The 22,480-nt window shown below is 51.7% G+C and overlaps 1 protein-coding gene across 5 annotated transcripts in view; it reads right to left on the minus strand.

The window, feature by feature from the left end:
- Dlec1 (DLEC1 cilia and flagella associated protein) overlaps positions 1 to 22,480 on the minus strand; it is a 43,506-nt gene that overhangs the window by 8,012 nt on the left and 13,014 nt on the right. For 4 of the 5 annotated variants that reach the window (XM_085689025.2, XM_048423484.3, XM_085689024.2 and 1 more), the window contains exons 8-25: positions 21,984 to 22,157; positions 21,055 to 21,191; positions 19,539 to 19,631; positions 18,943 to 19,033; positions 18,263 to 18,425; positions 14,139 to 14,331; positions 13,428 to 13,486; positions 12,900 to 13,068; positions 12,457 to 12,550; positions 12,233 to 12,363; positions 11,916 to 12,074; positions 10,489 to 10,628; positions 4,883 to 5,036; positions 4,256 to 4,366; positions 2,573 to 2,703; positions 1,919 to 2,113; positions 1,077 to 1,147; positions 558 to 709 (exon numbers count right to left, since the gene is read on the minus strand). In XM_085689025.2, the coding sequence (XP_085545151.2) occupies positions 558 to 709; positions 1,077 to 1,147; positions 1,919 to 2,113; positions 2,573 to 2,703; positions 4,256 to 4,366; positions 4,883 to 5,036; positions 10,489 to 10,628; positions 11,916 to 12,074; positions 12,233 to 12,363; positions 12,457 to 12,550; positions 12,900 to 13,068; positions 13,428 to 13,486; positions 14,139 to 14,331; positions 18,263 to 18,425; positions 18,943 to 19,033; positions 19,539 to 19,631; positions 21,055 to 21,191; positions 21,984 to 22,157 (2,417 nt within the window). The remainder of the gene's footprint in view (positions 1 to 557; positions 710 to 1,076; positions 1,148 to 1,918; positions 2,114 to 2,572; positions 2,704 to 4,255; positions 4,367 to 4,882; positions 5,037 to 10,488; positions 10,629 to 11,915; positions 12,075 to 12,232; positions 12,364 to 12,456; positions 12,551 to 12,899; positions 13,069 to 13,427; positions 13,487 to 14,138; positions 14,332 to 18,262; positions 18,426 to 18,942; positions 19,034 to 19,538; positions 19,632 to 21,054; positions 21,192 to 21,983; positions 22,158 to 22,480) is intronic. The other variant, XM_085689026.2, reaches the window with a different exon arrangement.

Genomic DNA, 22,480 nt, shown 5'->3' on the forward strand with positions numbered 1-22,480 from the left:
ATAGGGGACCTAGTAAATGATCAAATGCAGAGGGCTGGGTAAGGTTGGACTGCTGGGAGGCTGTTACTGTCTCCTCTTTACTCATTACTGTTCCTTCCAGCCTACCGTTTCCTGTCCTCCTCATGGTGGCCCCAGCCCTGTACATCACAGAGATGCAGAAGGTTCTGCTACACAAAAGGACTCCCTGCTAGAAGCATGTCAGCCTTGGCCCCAGAAACTGCGGCAGTGTGAGCGAGCAGCATGTGGCAGCAGCTGCACTTTGAAAGGCTGAGGGCCACAGCTGGCGGAGAGAAGACTAGGAGCTGTGTGCTTATACTCATGTCCTTACCATGCCTGCATACATGTCCTTACCATGCCTGCATGCACATTTTTACCATGCCTACATGCATGCCCTTACCATGCCTACATGCATGTCATACCATGCCTATATGCATGTCCTTACCATGCCTACATGCTTATCCTTGCCATACCTACATGCACATCCTTACCATGCCTGCATGCATGTCCTTACCATGCCTACATACACGTCCTTGCCATTCCTACAAGCATGTCCTTACCATGCAAAGGAGGTCATCCCAGTACTCGCCCCACATGTTGGCACAGGCTGTGATGTCAATACTCAGCTGTTGATAGGCTCTTAGCTTGCCCTGGGAAATGTGGGGGAAGAAGGCAGCTCCTTTTTTGTGGGATAACATGCTCTCCATAAAGTCTACAGAGAACAGAACACGAGGGTCAGGACCCTGGGTTGAGGGTGAGGGCTAAATCCTCGAGGGTCAGCAAAGCTCGGCCCTGGTGGAGCCGTCGCATGGTCTCTATTCCACTGGGAAGCCAGCCAAGACTGGCCTATGAGGTCAGGCTCTCCCCTATGAGCTGCCACCAGAACCAAAACAAAGCATGTCCTGTACACAGCTCAGCCATGTTGGGGACTTCACTGAGAGGGAGGGAGTCGCTGGTCCCCATTTCCCTCCATGGCGGGTGCTGGCATCAGAATGTAGCATCACATCCTCAGGAGGCCATGAAAAGCCCAACTCTGGCCATGACTTGGGCCCAACACCTCCCATGTTGGTGGCTCTTACCCATCTTTTCTTTCTTGGCCAAGTGCTCTTGGATGCGCGCTGTCTTTAGCCGGGCTGGGGGCATGTCAGGGCTTCACAGAGATAGAAAATAGTATGGGAGCAGTCAGTCCTTCCCACGCCCAAAGCCACAGAAACATCTGGACAGGTGCCCAGCAGGGGGAGGCAGCCTGCTCCTCTCAAGGGACGCTGATCAGGTCCCCTCTTCCTCACCTGGGAAATCTCTGTTCTCACTGGATCTCTGCCATCCACCCCTAAAGTCACTGAAACCACCTCCCCAGAAGTCCACAGAACTGTCTCTGAGCCGGAGATCTGTTACCCCAGAGGCAAACGCAGCTCTGGGTCCCCAGTTCTGGGGTGTCCTCTGCCACAGGCTCCACGCTCTCAGCTGCTCCCTGACCTCAGGTTGCACTGGCATGCAGAGCAGAAAGCTAATGGTTTAGACGGTGTTCCTTCTTGTCCCTGCGCCTATCAGCTCAGACCCACCATCCGGTGTCCAGGACAAGATCTATTTCTGAGTGCTTCCCCCACACCTCTGCGCCCAGTTCCGCTGTCTACAGTAGCGTCTCCAGCCTTTACCCTACCTGGGTAAAGTTCTCGACCTCCAAGCCCAGGCTGAGGAGGCGCCACCGGCCTGGCCTCTCCCACGGGTCAGTTGGGGTCTTCAGGGTGGATTGTAGGAGCTATCCCCTCTGTGCAGTTCCCTACGCCCATCTGCGAACCACACACTCGCCCTCCCTCACCAATCAGCCTCTAGCCCCCCAAGAGGAAACATGGCCCCTGTGAGGATAATCCATCTGACCTCACGCACCTGGGAAACGCCCCAGGAAGAGTTTGAGACTTACAGGCTGGTCTTTTTGTTCAGACAGTCCTGGGAGCTTCCAAAGTACTCAAATTTGAGGGTAAAAGGGGTCTGTATTGGGGAGTAATTTGTCAGGATGAGCTGGCGAGTCACACGGGTCCTCAGTGGCACTTTCGAGCCAAAGTCCAAGCGGAGATTCTCGGGGTGGGCTGGCCACTGCGTACTGCTGCTGACAGCGCTGTCCCATGCCATGGACACTATGTTACCTGCCACTCTTGTTACAGTTCAGAGAGCCACCCTGGGTGGGGTGGGGGAGTAGTCCTGAAACCCAGCTTAATATGGACTCTCTCCTCATGGAGTGCCAGACCCGAGGCCCAAACTTCTTGCCAATCCACCATGCCAGAGGAGTGATCAAACAGCATGAATTGCCCCCCCCATGGGGTCAGAATGGCACGGCTGCAAGTTCCTGGGCCTCATATGGGAAAACCCACTGAGGATCCCCTGCCACCTCCCGCCTGCCTGGCAGTGTACACAGAAACGTCACACAGGGTGGAGTGGGGGGTGGTTTCTGCAGGGATAGCAAGGGCCTGTGACAACTTGGTAACCTCTTAGCTCTAGCAATTTGCTCAGGAGGAGGGGGACCAGTACCATCATGCAAAGCCAGCCCTCCATGTGGCTTCCACTACCCTGGACTCACCTTGCAGCGGAGTCCTCTACGGAGATAGTGATGGTCACTCGCAGTCCCAGAGGTTTCCCGGAGATGCCCAGGGCCAGGGGCTTCTCCATGCCAGACACATGACAAGGGAGGGCCAAATCGGTCAACGTTTCCTGCCGGAAGTGTCAGTTTCAGGGCCGGAGCCTCAGAAGATGAGCCCAGATGTTCACCACTCCCATGGGTGGCAACATGAAGGCCTTGCTTCTTTCTGAGGAAGGGCCTCAGGTGCTTCCAGTGAGCCATCCTGCTAGCCCAGACAGGTCCCTTCGAGGCTGACCCTCCCTCTAGGCTCACGGATACATGTGTCGGCCCTACATATTCGTGTATGTCCACAGGAAGGGATAATGCTCAGTCTTTGTTGTCAGCTTGATGGGATTTAAATCACCATAGAAACAGATGTTTGCCATGCCTGTGAAGGAAATTGGTTTAGCTGCGGTGGGACGACCTGTTGCTCTAAATGCGGGCACCCCTTTCTAGGGGTGAAAGCCCTAGACTGAGGATAGGGAAGTGGGCTGAGCACCAGCATCCGGCTCTGTCTGCTTCCTGTCTGAGGATGTGACTACTCTCCTCACGCTCTTGCAGCCCTCGCTTCCCCGCCATGATGCTCTGCAGCCTCCGACTAGGAGCAAATATATCTTTCCTTCCTTAGGCTGCTTTTGTTACATCAGGGAGAAAAGAAAATGATACAGGAGATTCCTCAAAGCGACTTCTGGAGAGTGGTCTGTTCTTTGATGGGGGACAGAAAGCTGTGCCATGCCAGGCCTGGGCCTATCGGTTGTGTAAGAAAGCTCACTGACCCCTGGTCTGCCATCAAGGAGTTAGGAGCTGGTCCTGTAGGTCTCTGAAAGCTGGCTTCTGACCTCCACATGCAGTGGCATGTGTGCACACATTCTTGTGCGCGCGCACACACACACACACACAAAGTAAATAAATATAAAATGTTAAAAAGAAAAACAAAAGGGCTGGAGAGATGTCTCAGTGGTTAAGAGCACTGACTGGTCTTCCAGAGGACCCGGGTTCAATTCCCAGCACCTGCATGACTGCTCACAACTGTCTGTAACTCCAGTTCCAGGAGAACCAATACCCATGGCAAAACACCAATGCACATCAAATAAAAATAAATAAATTTTTTTAAAAAAGGAAACTCTGTTTAAAGGTTGAAGATATTTCTCTTCCCAGAAGATCCATAAACAGTTGACCAGCAACACCCAAACACTGAGCATGTCCCACTGTGATGGCGTCCTTCTGGGATCCTCCAGGGAGGGGGGAGGAGCCGAGCCTCTCCTAGGAGGATACTAGCCACCTGTTAGCCTTCCCTCCCGCCCCCGTAGCACCCAGAACAGTGTCTGCCTTGAGCAACGACTTTGCCCTGGACAAACTGGAAAACCAGGCTTCCTGAGGCCACAGAGGTTTGCCTAGAGAAGGGTAGAGCCAGAGGTCAGTGGGTCTCAGACCACATCTGAGCCTACTCTAGGCTCTCTGGCCTTGCAGCCTCAAAAAGTCAGTCCAGAGTGAAAGAGGACCCTAAACGCAAATACATTAAATCTCTTGCCCACTCATGAGGAACAGGAGTGGGATCCGGTAGCCCTCCCTGGAAGTATCGGTACCAGTGGTTGGACAGGGTACCTTCCCAGCCACGAGGGGCTCCAAAACTGCTCTACTCACCTGTGTGTGGGCTGTAAACTCAAAGGTGAGCTGGCGCTCTTCACTGGGGCCTAGTAGGCCACGTTTGGGAGAGATGGTTACTGTGCACAAGGCTGCTTGAGCTCCCAGGAGCTGGAAGACACAGGATGGAGTTGTTGTCTTGTGAGGCTACCAGGTGGATCCGGGTTTACACAGAGTGCTAACACAGCAAGCCTACAGGGCTGGGCACCTCAGGAATAAACCACAGAGCCTCCTCTTCTCCTGGACAAACTGGGCAGCCCACTATGGTGGACAGCAGAAGGCAGCTGCCTTGAGGCTTCTCATGGCGCTCAGAGCAAGCTTCACTGTCAACCACAGGGGTATTGCTATGACTAGGTTCTGAACAGGTGTGCAGACCAGTTATGGGCTGTGCTGGATGGGAGGTCTCAGTTGTGTTCACCAGGAACTCCTTCTTGGACAGGAAACTAGAATTTCCTAAAGACTTTTCCTAATGAAAAGTCAGACAAGATGAACTTAAAGAGTCCCGCTTTGCTGAGAACTGGGGACGGAGCCACAGGCTTTGGGAGGGATTCCGGAAGGTGGCCATTCAGGGGATGGGGTCACACACATCTGGGAGCTGCGGATTGCTGCTTGTTTGGGCTCAATCACCTTGCCCCAGTGGAACCTGGTGGGCAGGAGGGTGCCATTGACAAGCACGATGGTTGACTTTATGGGCACACCCAGGTAGAGGTTGCTGAACTCCATGTGGCTGTTCTGCAGGTACACATAAGGCTGCTGCACCTCAGCATACACAGGAAGGTAGCTGGAACACAGGAAGGCACGTGGCACACTGATCAGAAGAGGAAAATAAAACTGTCCCCATTTACCAATGGCGTGAGGATGGGGAAAGCCCCAAGGAATCCATTAATATAATAATAACAAAAAAACAAACAGCAAAAGCCCAAACAAAACAACAACAAAAACAAAACCAAACAAACAAACAAAAAAACCCAGCTAAGGGTAGCACATTTATAATTCCAGACCCCAGGAGGGCCACTGTGGGTTCCAGGCCAGCCTAGTCTACAGAGAGAGTGTCAGGCAAGCCAGGGCTACCCAGTGAGACCTTGCCTCAAGAAACCCAAAACAACAAACACACACAACTCCTAAAAACCAAGTTTGGCAAAGCTGCAGCAAAATACAAGACTGTCATTCAGAACACAACCATATTCTTATTCTTCCACAGGGAGCATGTAGAAACAAACTACTTAAATTTTAAATCACTCGAAATTCCTGGGAAACTTTATGGAGAATACTCTGGGCTTACTTCAGAATGGTTCCTCGCCTCTTCCTATCCCTAACCAAACGAAAACATTTTCCTTCTCTTCCTATCCCTAACTGGGCATCTTCTATAACCAGGCAAGACTCCCAGCAGTGGGACTGGGACATGAACCCATCCTTAAAACCTTTGACCTAAAATCTGTCCTTCCTGCAAGATGTGCTGGGGCAATGGTGGTGCAGAATGTGTGGGAGTGGGCAACCAATGGCTGGTCCAACTTGAGGCCCAGGTCATGAGAAGGAGCCCATGACTGACACTGCCTGGATGGCCAAAAACCAGAGGCAGGACAGTCCAGAGACCTGGGATAAAACCAAACATGACAGGCAAAAAAGAGGCAATGCAATGATTCCTAGTGGTATTCTGCTATACTCATAGATCAGCACCTAGCCCAATGCATCAGCCAGCAACCGATGGGAGCAGATGCAGAGATCCACAGCCAAACCCTAGATGAAGCCAGGGGAACCCCGAAGAAGAGGGAGAGGAAGGATTGATCTAAGAGCCAGAGGGGTCAAGGACACCAGATCACACTCACAGAATCAGCTAAGGGCTCACAGGGGCTCAGAGACTGAAGCGATAATCAGGGAGCCTGCGTGGGTCTGCTCTAGGTTGTGTAGCTTGGTGTGTTGTGGGACTCCTGACTGATAGGGGAGTTCAGCCAATCATATTCTGTTTTTGGGGCGTGCTGCCCTCAGGCAAAAGCCTGCCTATAAACCTTGCAAACGCGCTCCGCTAGCTCTCTTTTCGCCTGGCTCCTGTATCCGGACGGATCGGTTGGATTCTGGTGTAAGCTGTTGTAAGTCTTACTTCTGTTTATTAAAGCTATATATTTTGTATCAAGATAGTCTGGGGACTTTTCTTTACCAATCGCCCTGCAGCTTCACCTGACAGTGGGAGTAGGGGTGTCTCTGGCTCTTTCACCTGTGCTTGGGACCCTTTTCCTCCTACTGGGTTGCGTTGTGCAGCCTTGATGTGCTATATTCGGTGGGTATTCCTGGGAGGCCTGCTTCCAGGGAAGGGAAATGGAGGAGGAGTAAATCTGGGGGAGAGGAGAAGAGGGGAGGAGTAGAGGGAGCGGAAACTGTGGTTGGGATGTAATGTATGAGAAAAAGTAAAAAATATAAAATAAAAAAGACAAAAACCAAATGCTGCTGCATTCAGTTTCTCATGTGGATATCAGGGATCCACACTCAGGTTCTAGGTTCTCATGTGGATACCAGGGATCCACACTCAGGTTCTAGGTTCTCGTGTGGACACCAGGGATCCACATTCAGGTTCTAGGTTCTCATGTGGACACCAGGGGTTCACACTCAGGTTCTAGGTTCTCGTGTGGACACCAGGGGTCCACACTCAGGTTCTAGGTTCTCATGTGGACACCAGGGATCCACACTCAGGTTCTAGGTTCTCATGCTTTTCCCATAAGCACTTCATCAACTTAGTTATCTCCCCAATCCCCACTCCAACATTGTTTTTAAATAAATATGTTATTATTTTGTTTCTCTGGTGGGGTCTGGACTGACATGATACTATCAAAGAAAACCCATAGGTAAATATAAAAGATGGAATAATTTTTTTCCCCTGTAACTAATTTCCTTTATTTGATTCAAAAGAGAACTACAGTCAGGTGGTGGTGGTGCACACCTTTAATCCTAGCACTCAGGAGGCAGAGGCAGGCAATCTCTGAGAGCTCAAGGCCAGGCTGGTCTACAGAGCAAGTTCCCAGGATAGCCAGGACTACACAGAGAAACCTGTCTCAAAAAGCCAAGAGAGAGAGAGAGAGAAAGAGAGAGAGAGAGAGAGAGAGAGAGAGAGAGAGATTCATAAACCAGTAACTAAACCTGTGCTGATGGGTCTCATGTACACAGAAGCTGGAAACATTAAAGGGGAAATGACGGTTAGACTAGAATGGCTGGAGACCTTACAATCTTACTTTTCAGAAGGAGCAGAACTAAGATGCCTGAACACCACTACAAAACCAATCAGCATAACATGCACACACACAACACTTCACTCAACAGAGGAGAGAACTCAGTAAGTCAAATCTAACAAAGTTAGCCAGGCGGTGGTGGCGTACGGCTTTTGAATCCCAGTACTTGGGAGGCAGAGGCAGGCAGATCTCTGTGAGTTCGAGCCAGCCTAGTCTACAAGAGCTAGTTCCAGGACAGGCTCCAAAGTTAGAAAAACCCTGTCTTGAAAAACCTAAAAAAAAATAAAATAAAATAAAAAATAAAAATAAATAAATAAATAAAATTAAAAAATCTAACAAAGTTAAATGCCTTTTGTACTTTAATAATACTATCAAGAGGTGGCTGGAGAGATGGCTCAGTGGGTAAGAGCACTGGTTGCTCTTCCAGAGCACCTGGGTTCAATTCCCAGCACCCACATGCAGCTCAGCTGTCTGCAGCTCCAGTTCCAGGGGCTCCGACACCCTTATACGGATATACTTGAGGCAAAACACCATTGCACATGAAATTAAAGATAGATAAGTCATTTTTAAAAACACTATCAAGAGAAGCAGGCCACAGACTAGTTGAAAATAGAAGTTAGCAACTTTCGTGTTGGATATATTATAAAGATTTCTTACAAACTCAGGAAGGAAAAAGAGAATTCTGTTTCTTTTTGTTTGCTTTTGTTTTCCAAGACAGGGTTCTCTGTGTAGCCTTGGCAGTCCTGGAACTCACTCGGTAGACCAGGCTGGCCTTGAATTCAGAGATCTACCTGCCTCTGCCTCCTGAGTGCAGGGATCAGGGTGTGAACCACTACCAGCTGGCTGAGAATCCTATTTCTTAATTTTTTTTAGCATACACGAGTAATTCATAGCAATGGGTTTATTATGGCATTTTCATACATATGCATTTATGTTTTAATTTATCCACCTGTCGACTCTCTTGCTCCACTATCACTAATTACCTCCCCCTTCCATCTGTCTACCCCCCCTTCCATCTGTCTACTCCCCCTTCTTCTGTCTTTTGGGGGGTGGTTGGTGGCTGTGCTGCATGGTTTGCTGTCAACTTGACCCATGCTATAGTCATCTGAGAAGAGCCTCAATTGAGAAAAAACGCCTCCACTAAGACAGAGCTGTAGGCCAGCATGTAGAGCATTTTCTTAATTAGTGATTGACAGGGGAGGGCCCAGCCCCCAGCCCCCAGCCCCCAGCCCATTGTGGGTGGGGTCACCCGTAAGCTAGAGGTCCTGGGTTTCATAAGAAAGCAGGCTGAGCAAGCCATGGGGAACAAGCCAGTAAGCAGCATCCTCCATGGCCTGTGCATCAGTTCCTGCCTCCAGGTTTCTGCCCTGTTGAGTTCCTGTCCTAGAGCTTTCAATGATGAGCTATTATGTGAAAGTGTGAGTGAAGTTAACCCTTTCCTCCCCGGCTTGCCTTTTGTCACCGTGTTTCTTCACAGCAATAGAAACCCTGGGACAGAAGTAAGTTTCATTAGGGTTGCTTACATGAACATGGGTTAGAGGCCGTTCACAGGAGCGTGGGCCCCTTACTGGCGGTTATACCACTGAAGACACTATAAATCTTTAGTGAGAGGTGGGCTCTCGTGAGTGTACCCTAGTTCTGAAAATGGATAGGCTATCTGGATAGATACTTCTGTAAAGAGAATTTACAAATGACCAGTGAGCATCAAATGATGTTCAATATCCTTTGCCATGAGGAAGGTGTCCTCCAATCCTCAGAGAAGTACTGTTCACAGGTGACGGTGCAGCCTCCAAGCGTTAGATGGAGAGTGATGGAGGACACGTGACACCCTCTAGTGATCTGTGCACACACTCATACACACACGCACAAACAGACACACAGAGACACATACATAGATACACACACAGATACACATACACACAGACACACACAGAGAGACACACACAGACACACACAGAGAGAGACACACACAGACACATACACACAGACACATACAGAGACACACACAGACAGACATATACACAGAAACACAGAGACACAGGCACACACACAGATACACACACACACAGAGATACACACATAGATACACACACAGACACACACACAGATACACATACACACAGGCATAGACACACACACACATAGACACATAGACACACAGAAAGAGACGCAAACATATGTACAGACACACACATCCAAAAAAGATAAAAATAAAATAATTAAGAAACAATTAATATTTTTTAAAAAACAAAATAGTCTCTATCCAGCCCTGGTGGCATTCACCTGCTATCCCAGTACTTGAGAGGTAGAGGCAGGAGGATCACAAGATAAAGTTCTCCTCAGCTGCACAGTGAATCCAAGGCCAGCCTAGGCTATATGGTGAGTGAATCAAGGCTAGCCCTGGTTACATGATGCTGTCTCAAAAAAACCAATGAGAAAGGAAGGGAGGGAGGGATGGATATGGACTCATTAGTGTTTGCATTGAGTTGGTGATTGTGGAAGGTAGACAATGAGTTTGTTGGGGGTGGTAAAACTTTTCTATGTACACGGGGAAACTTCCACCACAAAAGTGAAAGAGAAGGGAGGGAAGGGAAGAGGGAGAAGTGGGGAGGGACTTCACTGCCCTCGAAGCCTCGAGTGTGTTCCCACCGGAATACAACAGTCTTAGCACATTTAACCTTGGGCCCACTCTCTTCGCCATGAGCATAAGTGTTTTGTTTCAGTTTTACATTCTTATGCTTCCTCTTGCTAGGAAACGGCCCAAGGAAGCCAGAAGACAGCACCAGCTACCCAGGAGTTGGAGTTACAGGTGGTTGTGAGACGCCTGAGCTGGATGATGGTAATCAAACTCTGATCATCCAGGAGAGCAGCAAGCATCTTAACCACTGAGCCATCTCTCTAGGCCCCTGTATCTGTAGTTTTAAGCTCAAATATCTCTCTTGATAAATACAGATAATACACACCATAACACAAGGTAAGGACACGCTTCATGATCCTCCTCCCGTGCCTCCATACCTCCAGGCCCCATTTTCCACCTCTAGCTCCAGGACCGTCTGCAGCCGCTGACAGTTCGAGGCCTCTAAGGTGACAGTCACTTTGCACTCCCCCAGAGGGTGTAGCTGGCCGCTCAAAGGCTCAATGTCCAAGGGGGACACCTACGGTCAACCCAGAAGGTAGAGCGAGAAGTAAGGCCAAGGCAACCGGGGTGCTGGAGGCTGACTATGCCTGACCAGGATCACCCCCAGGCTGCAGCTGGCTCTCCCAGGCGTGAAACTGAGGTGAGGACGAGCAAGCATGGGGACACAGCTGGTGAGGAGGGCATCGGGAACAAGAGAACAAAAACTGGGTGTTCAGGTAAAGGGATACACAAGACAGAGGTTCCCACAATCCTGGCACAGATCTAAAAGGTGGGAGGCAGAAGGAGGTGTCTGGGGTGAGGAGCTGAGAATACCAAAGAGGAACAGGAGGAGAGCGTGGGTGCCCTGTAGAAGGGGCTCCGGGCACCCGGGTCAATCTCCAACAGCTTCACCCCGCTGGGGAGGGCAGAAGCTGCAGACAGACAGACAGATGTCCCTCTTGTCCCATCCCAGTTTTCCCCCACTCCCACCCCACGCCCCAGGACTGACTCAGCTATCGGCACACCCACCCCTCCACATGCACACACAAGGGAAGAACGGACAGAAGAGAAAAGATACCAGTGAGAGTGTCCCAAAGTACAGATGGGAAGAGACACCAAAGAGAGTGTCCCAGAGTGTCTGCTGCTGGCTAGGGGCCTCTGTCCCTTGCCGGCACTGATGACAGAGGCACCTGTGGGATTAAGAAGCCTTGGGCTCCAGGTGGGACACATTGGTTCTGTGATGTCACTGGGAAGTCATATCAGAAAGAATATTGTCTCTCCCTTCAATGAGACCAGGACAATGGGTGTGAAGGCCACAACTGCCTGGAGTTGCCCCAAGACCCGGACTGACCCCATTCCAACCTTGTCAGAGGATAACCTTGAACTCCTGACCCCTCTGGCTCAGCCCTCTGGGAATGTTTTATACAGCGCTGGGGACTGTATGCTGGGCAACAGCTCTCTTAGGTAGAAATTAATTTTGTCTGTAGAGACTCGGGTTTGAGCCTCTAGCCGCCACCTAGTGGCAGGTACTCAAACTGCAACCACATTTCCTGGGTGAGCCAGAGAAGGAATGTGGCCTTGGCCAAGGGCACCCTTCTGGCTGCATGGCCTGTTTCTTCTGGGCTCAGGCTGCTTCCAAGAAGGAGAACCCCCACACCACCCTCTTCTGCATCCAGTGATCGGAAAAGGGAACAGAAAGCACCTGTGAAATTGGGGCTGAGGGATGAATTCCACCTCGGAGTCTGCTGTCTCTGAGCAAGTGAGGAGCCAAAGGGGAGTGTCCCGTGTAGAGCCACATCTAGGGAGCCTGCGGGGTCCCACTTACATCCTCATTTCTTTCTGACAGGCATACTGGGCTCTCCTTCAAATGCCACACGGCAGAGAGCTGGCTGGTATTCCGGATCTGAATGGAACATGAAGCCTTCTGGCCCAGGCGGAGCAGACCAAACTGAAGGGCTGGGACATCGATGACCAGGGCAGGTCCCTGAAACACCAGAGGGGGCCTGTCACTGCCTGCCTGGGAAGGGGCTGGGTTCTGCTACACGCACGCACACACACACACACACACACACACACACACACACACACACACCGCTAACCTCTCCAGGCATTCCCAGCTGCCCAGTTTCCACCCGTTAGTACCTTAAAGGCGGCTTCAATGTGAAGCACCACTGGGCATGGCGAATCTTTGATCTCACACTGCAGGTCCTGGCTGATTGGGCCAGGGACTCCACCGGTTAGGTTTAACTCAAAATCGCTAACCTCACTGGGCTCTAGGGAAGAGGAGGACATTAAGGAGGAGGTCGGAGGTGGGCACAGTTCCCTTCCAGCCCCAGGCTGGCCACACCCTTCTGCAGGTGACCTACCTATCACACCCGTGCAGGGCTCCACCTCAATGATGTGACAGTGGCTAATTCTGCTCCACGTGTATCTGATGGGCGACTTGCTGTTATTCCACATCTGGAAGACACAATGCCAGTGCGGGCTGCCTGGGTACTGCCCTGGCATTTGACTTGGATGTCAAATCAGAACCTGCTCAAGGATGGTGGGATCGCCGGTCTGCCTGAAGCCCCAGGTCTGCCTACCCATGGGGCACCTTGGCTCCACATCCTGCCCAAGTCCCGGGCAGGAGTTCCATAGCCCTGATTTCAGAAGGTTCCAGGGCTCTGGCGAGTCAAACAAGCCTGGCCCAGGAGTGGGAACCACTACCGGCTCTGTGTTTTGGCCTCCTGGGCGCCAGCGTCACCAGCACTTACACCTAAGGACGGCATCACCTGGGCCAGCTGAAGCTGGCAAGAGCTCTCCTTACCTTAAAATCCTTCTTCACGGTGATGCCAATGTAGCTCTCGCCAGGGATGAGGAGGGCGTAGGGCTCTAAGAGGACCTGGAAGGGTTCCGTCGAGCCTTTCACCTCTATTTCCAGGACGATGACATCATCCACTGAGTAGGAATAGTCCCCCAGGTTCTCCACCCCTGAGCTGAACACAACCCTGCTGTGAGCTGCGGACTGACACACATCCCTGCCTCTAGACTGCTTGTCTGGGCTTGTGAGCACAAAGTGCTCCCCTACCCTCAACCCCAACCCTGCAGCCAATGTCAATGCCTGTGCTAAGGCAGTGCAAAGTGACAGCAGAATAGCCTGGGGCATGGGCCCCCGCTACCTCCAGGAACCGAGGGCAGCCTCCAGACTGAGCACTGGGCCCCGTGCTTCCCGGAGACCTGGCCCTAGCCAGTGTATCATGCAAACCTCCCTACAGTACTCAAGAGCACCCCGGGGCTACCAGCTAGGCTGCCCAGGGGTAGCGTGAGCCTCCCTTACCTAGGCTTACCCACTCACCTCAAGGGCTCAGGGACAGCTTCCAGAACCATTTGTAGTACGCTGTGGAAACACTTGAGCTGCAAGAGAAACACAGTATGATACCCACACTCGCCTTCCAGCAAGGCTGCCTGCCTGCAGGGAGCTAGGGGACAGGGCAGGGATTTCTCTGAGCTAGGAGTGGGGATGTGGTGCGGGGGCTCTGAAAGGAGCACTGCTTCCTATTGTCCTCTCTCCACCATAGAGAGGGATCCCCGCCAGGGCAGGGACCTACTGGTCAGCAAAGAAAGCCCCAGTCCCCCAAGTCTGACATTGGCTCCAATTAGCACCATTGGTGTGTTTAAGATACCTTACCCTCCTAGGGACAAGCAGCCGCATGCTGGCTCCAGAGGTAGCCATACACATGGTCTCAGACTCTAAAACAACAGCCCTGGCCCAGCCCCGTGCAATGCCGGCACTCACTCTGGAGCCCACGCCTTGCTTGTAGGGGTTGTGGGGCACGGGTGGGGACTGTGTGAAAGTCACTGGGGCCGAGGGTTGTGCTGCAGGGGGGACATCTGGGGACAGAACCAGAAAACAAGGTCTGCACACCAGACCCGCACTCCAGCTGTGCGCTGTGCTCAGCGTGGCGCCCAGGTGCCTCATCAGACCCAGGCATGGTTTCCGGCGCCTTCGAGAACACAGATGGGGCTTGGGACACACAGAAAGTTAATGAGCCCATCTGCCGCTAACCTGGTAGGGTGAAAAGCTCAGGATGAACTCGTGGTCTGAGTGGGCCTCGAGGACGCCCTTCTCGGGAACGATGGAGAAAGCCGTCTCCCTGTCAGGGTGGCACTTGATGCTGTCTGAGTCGTGCTCCTCTCCGGGCATCAGAGGCTGCAGGTTGGGCTTCATGATCTGCCAGTGGAAGGCCAGATCCACGTGCCTGTGGGAGCAACCGCGGCAGTGGGCGGTGCATCCAAGGCCACGCCTCAGTTCTTGAGGCTCCTACCCTGTGATTGGTCTGCTCTATTCCAGACAAGGAGTGACCAGGTCAGACTTCACGCTTTTCCCACAGAGGAGCTGAGGGCAGCTTAGGTAAAGACAGCAGGGGGTCCCCAGAGTGGAGACCGTGTAAGAGTCCCCACCTCAACAGCTGGAGTTTGAAGCCACGGTGAATCGGGGGACACGGGTGACATGAGATGTCACACTCTAGAGGAGTCCCTGAACATTCTCGAAAGTTCCCCGACCGCACGAGCATTTCTAGCTTTCCCATACACACCACACCCTCGCCTTCTGCCTCCAGCCATGGCCTCCTGGGATGGTGGCTGTACCACTGGCTACCAACAAGGACAGTGCCAGCTCTATAGCACCACAGTGGACAGGATTGAAAGCATGCTGCTGGGTGGTGGAATGGAGGGGGGTGCCAAATGAGTTCCTCCTATCCATGTCCCAGGGTGTCCCTGACTGGGAAGCTCAGTGAGGTCAAGGCTGATGGAATGGGATGTTCAAAGGTTGGCCAAGGAAGGACCTGGCAGTGAAGGCCGAGCCAAAAGACCCTGCCTGGAATCTGAATGGCTCCCATGACATGGACACAGAGTGACCTCTCTGGAAAACTGTTCCTAGATCCCCACTCAGCACCACAAAACGGAAATAGGAGAACAAAGGTGACATGAAGTAGGATGTGGGATAACGGGGCAGGAGAGAGGTCGGTCCGGAAGAAGAGGACAGACACAGGACAAATACATCAAACCTCCTGATTAATAAAGCCTTGAGGGATCATTTTATGTTTGCCTAAAAATGTATACAGTACACATAAGTGTATGCACACACACACACACACACACACACCCTATTTATGTCTTAAACAAAGTTAAGCTATTTGGGCTGACAATGCTCTCCACAAGAACCTTAGACTGACAACCCAGTCTAAGGTACAGTAAACCTCCTTCCAAATGTTTGGTCAGGGTAGTTCAGGTGATTCCCCAAACCATATAGATGATGGGTGTGGCCCTTGGTCACCTCTCAAGGTTGAGGTGAGCCCCTATTGCTGGAGACGCTGCACACTTGGGACACAGGACTGTCAGTTTGAGCTGAGCCTGACCTGGAAGCATCTTCCCTACGGTCCAGCTTCCATGGTTCCAGAAAATACCATGCAAGTTACCAAGGGAGGGAAACAATTAAACCTTCTTTAGGTGCACTGCTTAGGCGCTGCAGTGACAAGCACGGCAAGATAGGCGTAAAGGTGAAGGAAATCAAAGGGAACCCGTCCAGGCGAGCACGTGGCTCTGGCAGGCCTTGCCCTTCTCTCCCATTCCTTCTACCTTGCTAAAAGCTGTTAGATTACATTCCTACAGCTAGCCACCAGGATCTAGTCCCTTATTTGACCAATCCTTCCTGCTGAGGCTGACTACCAAGGTTCAGCTATCAAAACATTATAGCCCAGCAATCAAAATACTTTCTTTTATAGGAGTTGCCGTGGTCATGGTGTCTCTTCACATCAATAGAAACCCTAACTAAGACACATGGGGTTTTCCCTTTTTCCTAAACCACCATTTGCCTATGGGCCACATCTCTCTCCTCTCTATCCAGAAACAATCCTTGGTTGCCTCCCCACGAGACAATACCCCTGCCCCCTCTCCCTTGCTCCCTTCCCTTTCTCCCTGGTCCTCAGTCTCCTGTCTTTGTTTCTTATTCCCTACCCTTTGTCTCTCTGGGGCAAGCAAATAAATCTGCTTGGTGCTGAGAACTTGGTCTTGGGGCCCTGAGTTGATCCAATCCTTTCAGAAATGGCACTCACGTGTAGATAGCAATCAAAAATTGTCTAATCAGCCTTAAAGACCACTCAATGAGAGGAGGGAAATCATGTCAGGCACTGGAGACCTAGCTGACTTCCTGGGGTTAGTGAGGTCATGAAACACAGAAAAGAATGTATTGGTGCCGGGCGGTGGTGGCGCACGCCTTTAATCCCAGCACTTGGGAGGCAGAGGCAGGTGGATCTCTGTGAGTTCGAGGCCAGCCTGGTCAACAAGAGCTAGCTCCAGGACAGGCTCCAAAGCTACAGAGAAACCCTCGAAAAACCAATAAATACATACATACATACATACATACATACATAATAAAAGAAGGCGTGGCTTCACTAGACCCATGTAATTCCTTACTAGCGTCCAAAACGTTTCCTTATCCCACAGGTGAGTGCAGTTCCCGCTCTCGTTACAGCGGACAGGCGGAGGCCACCACAGAGCACCACAGCTGGGCACACGCACAGATCAGCAGATCATGGAACCTTTACACCACAGCTGGGCACACGCACAGATCAGCAGATCACGGAACCTTTACACCACAGCTGGGCACACGCACAGATCAGCAGATCACGGAACCTTTACACCACAGCTGGGCACACGCACAGATCAGCAGATCACGGAACCTTTACACCACAGCTGGGCACACGCACAGATCAGCAGATCACGGAACCTTTACACCACAGCTGGGCACACGCACAGATCAGCAGATAATGATACGTTTACACCACAGCTCCTGCATCTGTGCCTCGGGGAACATTACAGGAGAGGCGCAAAGACTGTGAGAGCCAGAACACCAGCAAATCTGCCATGAGACAGTCTCTCCCAGACCGGAACAATGGCAGGGTAAGGACTTGCTCATGTTGAAAGGGGAGAAGTTTAGGGACTGCCACCCCTAGACAAAGAACTATCGGCGACTGCCAGGGATAAGCTCCAATACAGTGTGGTCAAACAGGACTCAGCAGGATGTATTTACACAGATTTGTGCACACACACACACACACATACATGTGTATATTATTTAACGCTCATAAACAAAGAGAAAGAGGCTATCAACTTGAGAGTATCATTGGGTATCAGAGGGGTTTTATGAAGGGTGGCTGGGAGAGGCTGGAGGTAGGAAAGGGATGGAGGAAATAATATAATTCTATCTCAATTAAAAGCAATGAAAGAAAACAAAAGCACTTATCTATTCCTGGCTTAGTGGTGCAGGGGTGTCCACAGTGCAGCTTGCCGTCCCACAAGGACGAAGACTGTACATGGCCACACTATTCAATACAGTAGCCACTGGTCATCAGCGGCCACCAAGAACTTCAAATGCGGCTAATGCATTGAGGAGGTGCTTGTCATTGACTTCATTTTAATCAGTTTAACTAGAAATGGCCAGCTGGGGAGATAGCTCATTGATAAAGCGCTTGTCAGACGAGCATGGGGACCTGAGGGAGATCTCAGGGTCCACTTAACAAAATACAGAATCTTGGGTTTAAGATGGTCATGGTGCCGCAGGTCTTTGATCCCAGCACTCAGAGGCAGAGGCAGACAGATCCCTGTAGATTTGAGGTCAGCTCGACCTTCGTGATGAGTTCAAGGCCAAGCAAGGCTACAACAACAACAACAACAACAACAACAACAAAAGCTGGGTGTGCTTATAATCCCAGTGCTGGGAGGTGGGAGAAGAGCAGACCCTCTGGGCTTCCCGGTCAGCCAAGCCGAGGCCAACAATGATTCTTTCAAAAGATACAAGGTGATGGTGTCTGAATACCTAGAGCCAAGCTTGTCCTTCGGCCTGCTCACACCCATCACAAACCCCACAAAAATGTGCACCCGAACACTCACAACTCATACACACACACACACACACACACACACACACACACACCTCACACCCAGATAAATGGAAACAGTGTGGCGGTTTCACTGTGTGTGGGCCACGTGAACCAGGATCCATGCAGTCTGGATCCATTCAGGGCTCCCAACTCCCTCTGACTCTTAGAAGGCCCTCTGGCCTCTTGAGGACCTCAGGGCTAGTTGAGGGGGACCAGAGCCGTGTGTCAGTGACACACCAGGGCCACTCACGTAGCGTTTCTGATAACAAGCTGTTTCCTTGCAGTAGACTGGAGGTTTTCGGGCTCAAATCGGATGAAGTACTGGGCCGTTAAATCTCTCAGCTCTCCTGGGTCTGGTTCGCTTTTTCCACCAGCAATATAGATCAGATCCAAAGCCACGAGCTGCCCAGTTCCTGACGAAGGAGAGTAGTGGGGTTTGTCAGGTATCACCAGGCTGATGTCAGCACCCCGGGGCCACAGACTGCCACATCCCCGTGCAGCTGACCTTACTTGGGTCCCCAAAGCACACAGAAAGGGAAAGTTGGTCTGGAGCACCCATAGAGACCCTCAGGTCTTCCCAGAACAAAGAGAGCCTTGCATGCAGCAAGCAGTTACTCAGCTACCAAGTGGAGCTGGACAGACAAATGGAAGGAAGAGAAGGAAGAATGGATTGTGTGCATCTGGTACAATTCAGAAAAACACCCTCCCCGATCTTGCGGAAAAACTATCGGGGTGACCGGTGACTTATGTGTGAGTCACAGAAGACTCTCAAAGATCAAAGTGGACTCGGAGGGAAAGGAGAGATTGTACCTGTAACCTCAGCACCAGGGAAGCAGGGGAAGGAGGGTCAGGCATTCAAGGCGGTGTCCCCCTCAGACCGCCACCCTCCCGGTCAGGGCAATGAAGCAGCTCCTGGAGCCGCTTGCCCACCTGTGATAACCAGTTTGCGGGTCTGACAGTTGTCACACACGATGATGAAGGTCTCCTTTGCCTTTCCTAGGGTGGTCGGGAGAAACAAGACCTGGTGGGGAGAAAGGACGTGTATCATAGAGGCTGACCAGGAAACACGGTGAGGACCCAGGGCTGGGTGTCGCCTTCAGAGGTCTGCCCCCCACCCCCCGACCTGCTTCCGCCAGCGAGGCTCTGCGGCCTCTGGGAAACAGGGCCACCAGCCGAAGGACAGGATTGTGAAATAGGAATTTATAGGAGATGTTTCAGGTTCAAACCACAGTGTCCTGTATTGGCTTTTTAAATTGATTTATTTAGGGGGGGGGGCGGGGAGTATGTGGGAGGGTGTGCTACAGCAGGAGTGTGGAGCTCAGAGGACAACCTGAGGAAGTCATAAGCTGGCCAAACGCACCGCCCTGCGGACTGCAAGCACACACATCTGTCTCCAGTCCGCCAGTGCTGGTGCCTGGGGCGGAATGGTGGGGCGGTGAGCTATGAAGGCACAGACGGGGATTCGACGTTGGGACATCTGAGGAAACCACCAAGGGTGAGCATAAGGAACAGGTTTGGCTACCCACCTCCAGCAGTATGGCGAACCCTGGAGCCAGCTCAAACACCGATGGCATGACTCCAAAGGGAGGCTGCTCCACAAAGCCAGTGGTGGCAACAGCCTAAAATAATAATAATAATAATAATAATAATTCAAAATAGCACAAGGTTACACAATGGTGTGGCAGAAATTGCAAAATCCAGCTCTTACACTGCAAACATCTCCAAATATTCATTTTGCTGTCTGAGGGTTTTAAGGATCCTCCAAGTGCCCCATCCATGAAGAAACCAGGGCCCAGGCACCCTAAGGGTGTGTTCACTCCACCTTTGCCAGGCACCTTTGCCAGGCTCCGAAGGTTAGGGGTAAGTCACTGAGAGCTGGGAAGCAATCCTACTGCCAAGTGCTCAGGACACAAGATTCAAGAGAAGGGCTTTCCGGACCACCTGGTCCTACCTGTGGTGGCCACTGCTTCTGCCTCTGTCCCTGATCACCGCTGAGTGCTTCTCAGCTTCTGAGTCATGAGGACACCTCCCATCTTGGTAACAGAATTGTGGATTGCACACGAAACTTCTGGGCTCCAGGCACAGACTGGTGCTCACAACCCTACCCAGCGGCAGACGTGCAGGAAGGGAGGTTTCTAGGACTGTCTCATATTCCTGGGCCAGAAGGCGTGGGGCAGTCTGTCCACCGTAACAGAAACTACGGTGTACGTGTGATGTCTCTGGTGTCAGGCTGCGGCTACTTGGGCAGTGGGGAGCTGAGACAACAGGACAGAACTCTGCTCCTTGGTTGCACGGGGTTTCAGCGAAGAGCCCAGTGGTACACGCTCATGTGCAGTCTCAAACTTTCAATGGTTGGTTCAAAACATAGTGTGTGTATATACGTGTGTCTGTATTCATGTCTGTGGTGGTGCACATGTGTACATGTGTGCATATGGAGGCCAGAGGCCAGCTTCAAATATTGTCTTCCAACAACGCTGTCTACCTTGTCTTTTGAGACAAGGTCTCTCAGGGGCCTGGAAGTCAGCACATAGGCTAGGCTGACTGGCCAGCGAGAGCCAAGCTCGCTCTTTCTCACATCCTCAGAGTTATGCCAGCTTTTTTTTTTTTATGTGAGTTTTGAGGCTCGAACAGGTTCTTCCACTTCACTCTCTAAACCATCTCTCCACCCCAAAACTAATTTTAAGTATGGTGCCGAATTAATACCAACAGAATTCAACCAAAGCTGCCTGTCCTGTTCTCTCTCATAATGCTCAGATCTGCCATAGTAAAGCTGGGCGAAGTGAGCCCATGTGGTCACCTTGACGACCACATTACAAACAAGAGAGAGGTTGCATCTCACCCAGGATCACGCCGGTGCTCTAACCAGGAACACAACCTAACTTTGACATGTTTGTTCTCAGGCCATGGCAGTTGGATCTGGGGGCCATGACGCTCTCCTTGTGTGAGTTTCTGGTCCCCAGCACGATGCAGCAGCCTCCTCCAGGGAACTCACGTCCTTGGGTGGTTTCTGTTTTCCCCAGGGCGCAGTCTGCGGCCACTCACCCGGAAACTTGGCGGCGGCCAGCTCTTTTCGGGCATAATGCAGAATTTGCCAACGCTGAAGCCCACGTTTTTGCAGACGAACCTGGTTATCTTCACTCCTCCGATGAGGCAGTAGCCGCAGTCCAGTACCGGTGACACTGCAGCCATGGGAACATGGGGCTGGTGAGATGGCTCAGCAGGTAAGGGGGCTTGCTGCCAAGCCTGGTGACCTGGGTTCAATCCCCCAGATAGACACAGTGGAAGCAGGGACCCAGTCTTACAAGTCATCCTCTGACAACTGCGTGAACCCCACGGTACATGTGCCCCCTCCCCACATACAAGTGTAACAAATAAATCTAATACAAATTTTAATTTAAAAAGGACAGCACATTGCTGAGTGAGCCCTGCTGCCATTGTTCTTCTGAGGTGCAGACAGAGCTCGGAGCACCCCCATACTGAGAAAGAAGGATAAGTAGGGCATTCCCTGACTGCCGCCCCCAACCATCTCTCAGGCTCTGTCCAGGGTGCTGCTAGGTCACATAGTCATAGTCTTGTGTGAGTCAACGCTCACTTTAGCCCCCAACAGGGTCTTGGGCATTGTAGAACAAATCAGGGAAGGCTGAGTTCCAGCTGAAGGGGCTCATGCCTGAGAGGGACCAGTTGAAGCTAGCTTTCCTAAGGAAGCCAGTCTCCTGCCTCCCCAACCTCAGAGTTAACACCTACAGAGACTTCTACCCTCCCCTACCGCATCACAAAAGCAACCCCTGCAGACTGGAAAATGAAGGCCCACTGGTGTGGAAGCCGCTAGAAGGCTCCTTTCGGGACTTGAGCCTCTACCCAAGAGATACAAGGTCTGTGCCCTTTCCAGGAAGTTCTTGGGTACAGTCTGCCTTTAGAGGGGCTCCCCATCCCTAATCGAATCCCACTGAAGGTGCAAGGCATACACTCACAGGTCAGCACTGGGGGTGGCCTCCGGGCCTGCAGGGGGATCACCAGTGTGTGGGCAGACTGGGTCTCGACCAAGATGAAATCATCAAAATCCCCGAGACAGTCTGGAATGAACTGGACAACATACTGGCAAGTCATCCCCGGCGCCACCATTCCGCCTTTTCCTGGGAACATCCCTGTGTACAATAACAGTGGCCAGTGAGGATGATGAACTAGCTGCCCACCAGGGCCTGGGCTGATCCACCTCAGAAATTATAGTGTTCGTATTTCTGTCCGGTTGAGTATTCGCTCTGGAGGAAGAAGGCGCTCCCTGAGACTTGGGAACCCAGCACAAGCTACAGGCTTATGGGGCCCCTCCATGAGGTTAGATAATGAGGGAGCAATTGCTCGGTGGAGCTGCCTGCCAGCTGGGCGCTGAGCTCCAGGGGTGCAGCTTTTGTGTGGCCACTCGCACTGGGATGACACCCTTGGCGACACAGCTGCCCTCCGGTCACCTACA

This window comes from Myodes glareolus, chromosome 4, assembly GCF_982192425.1.
Source record: "Myodes glareolus chromosome 4, mMyoGla1.1, whole genome shotgun sequence".
Taxonomy (NCBI): domain Eukaryota; kingdom Metazoa; phylum Chordata; class Mammalia; order Rodentia; family Cricetidae; genus Myodes; species Myodes glareolus.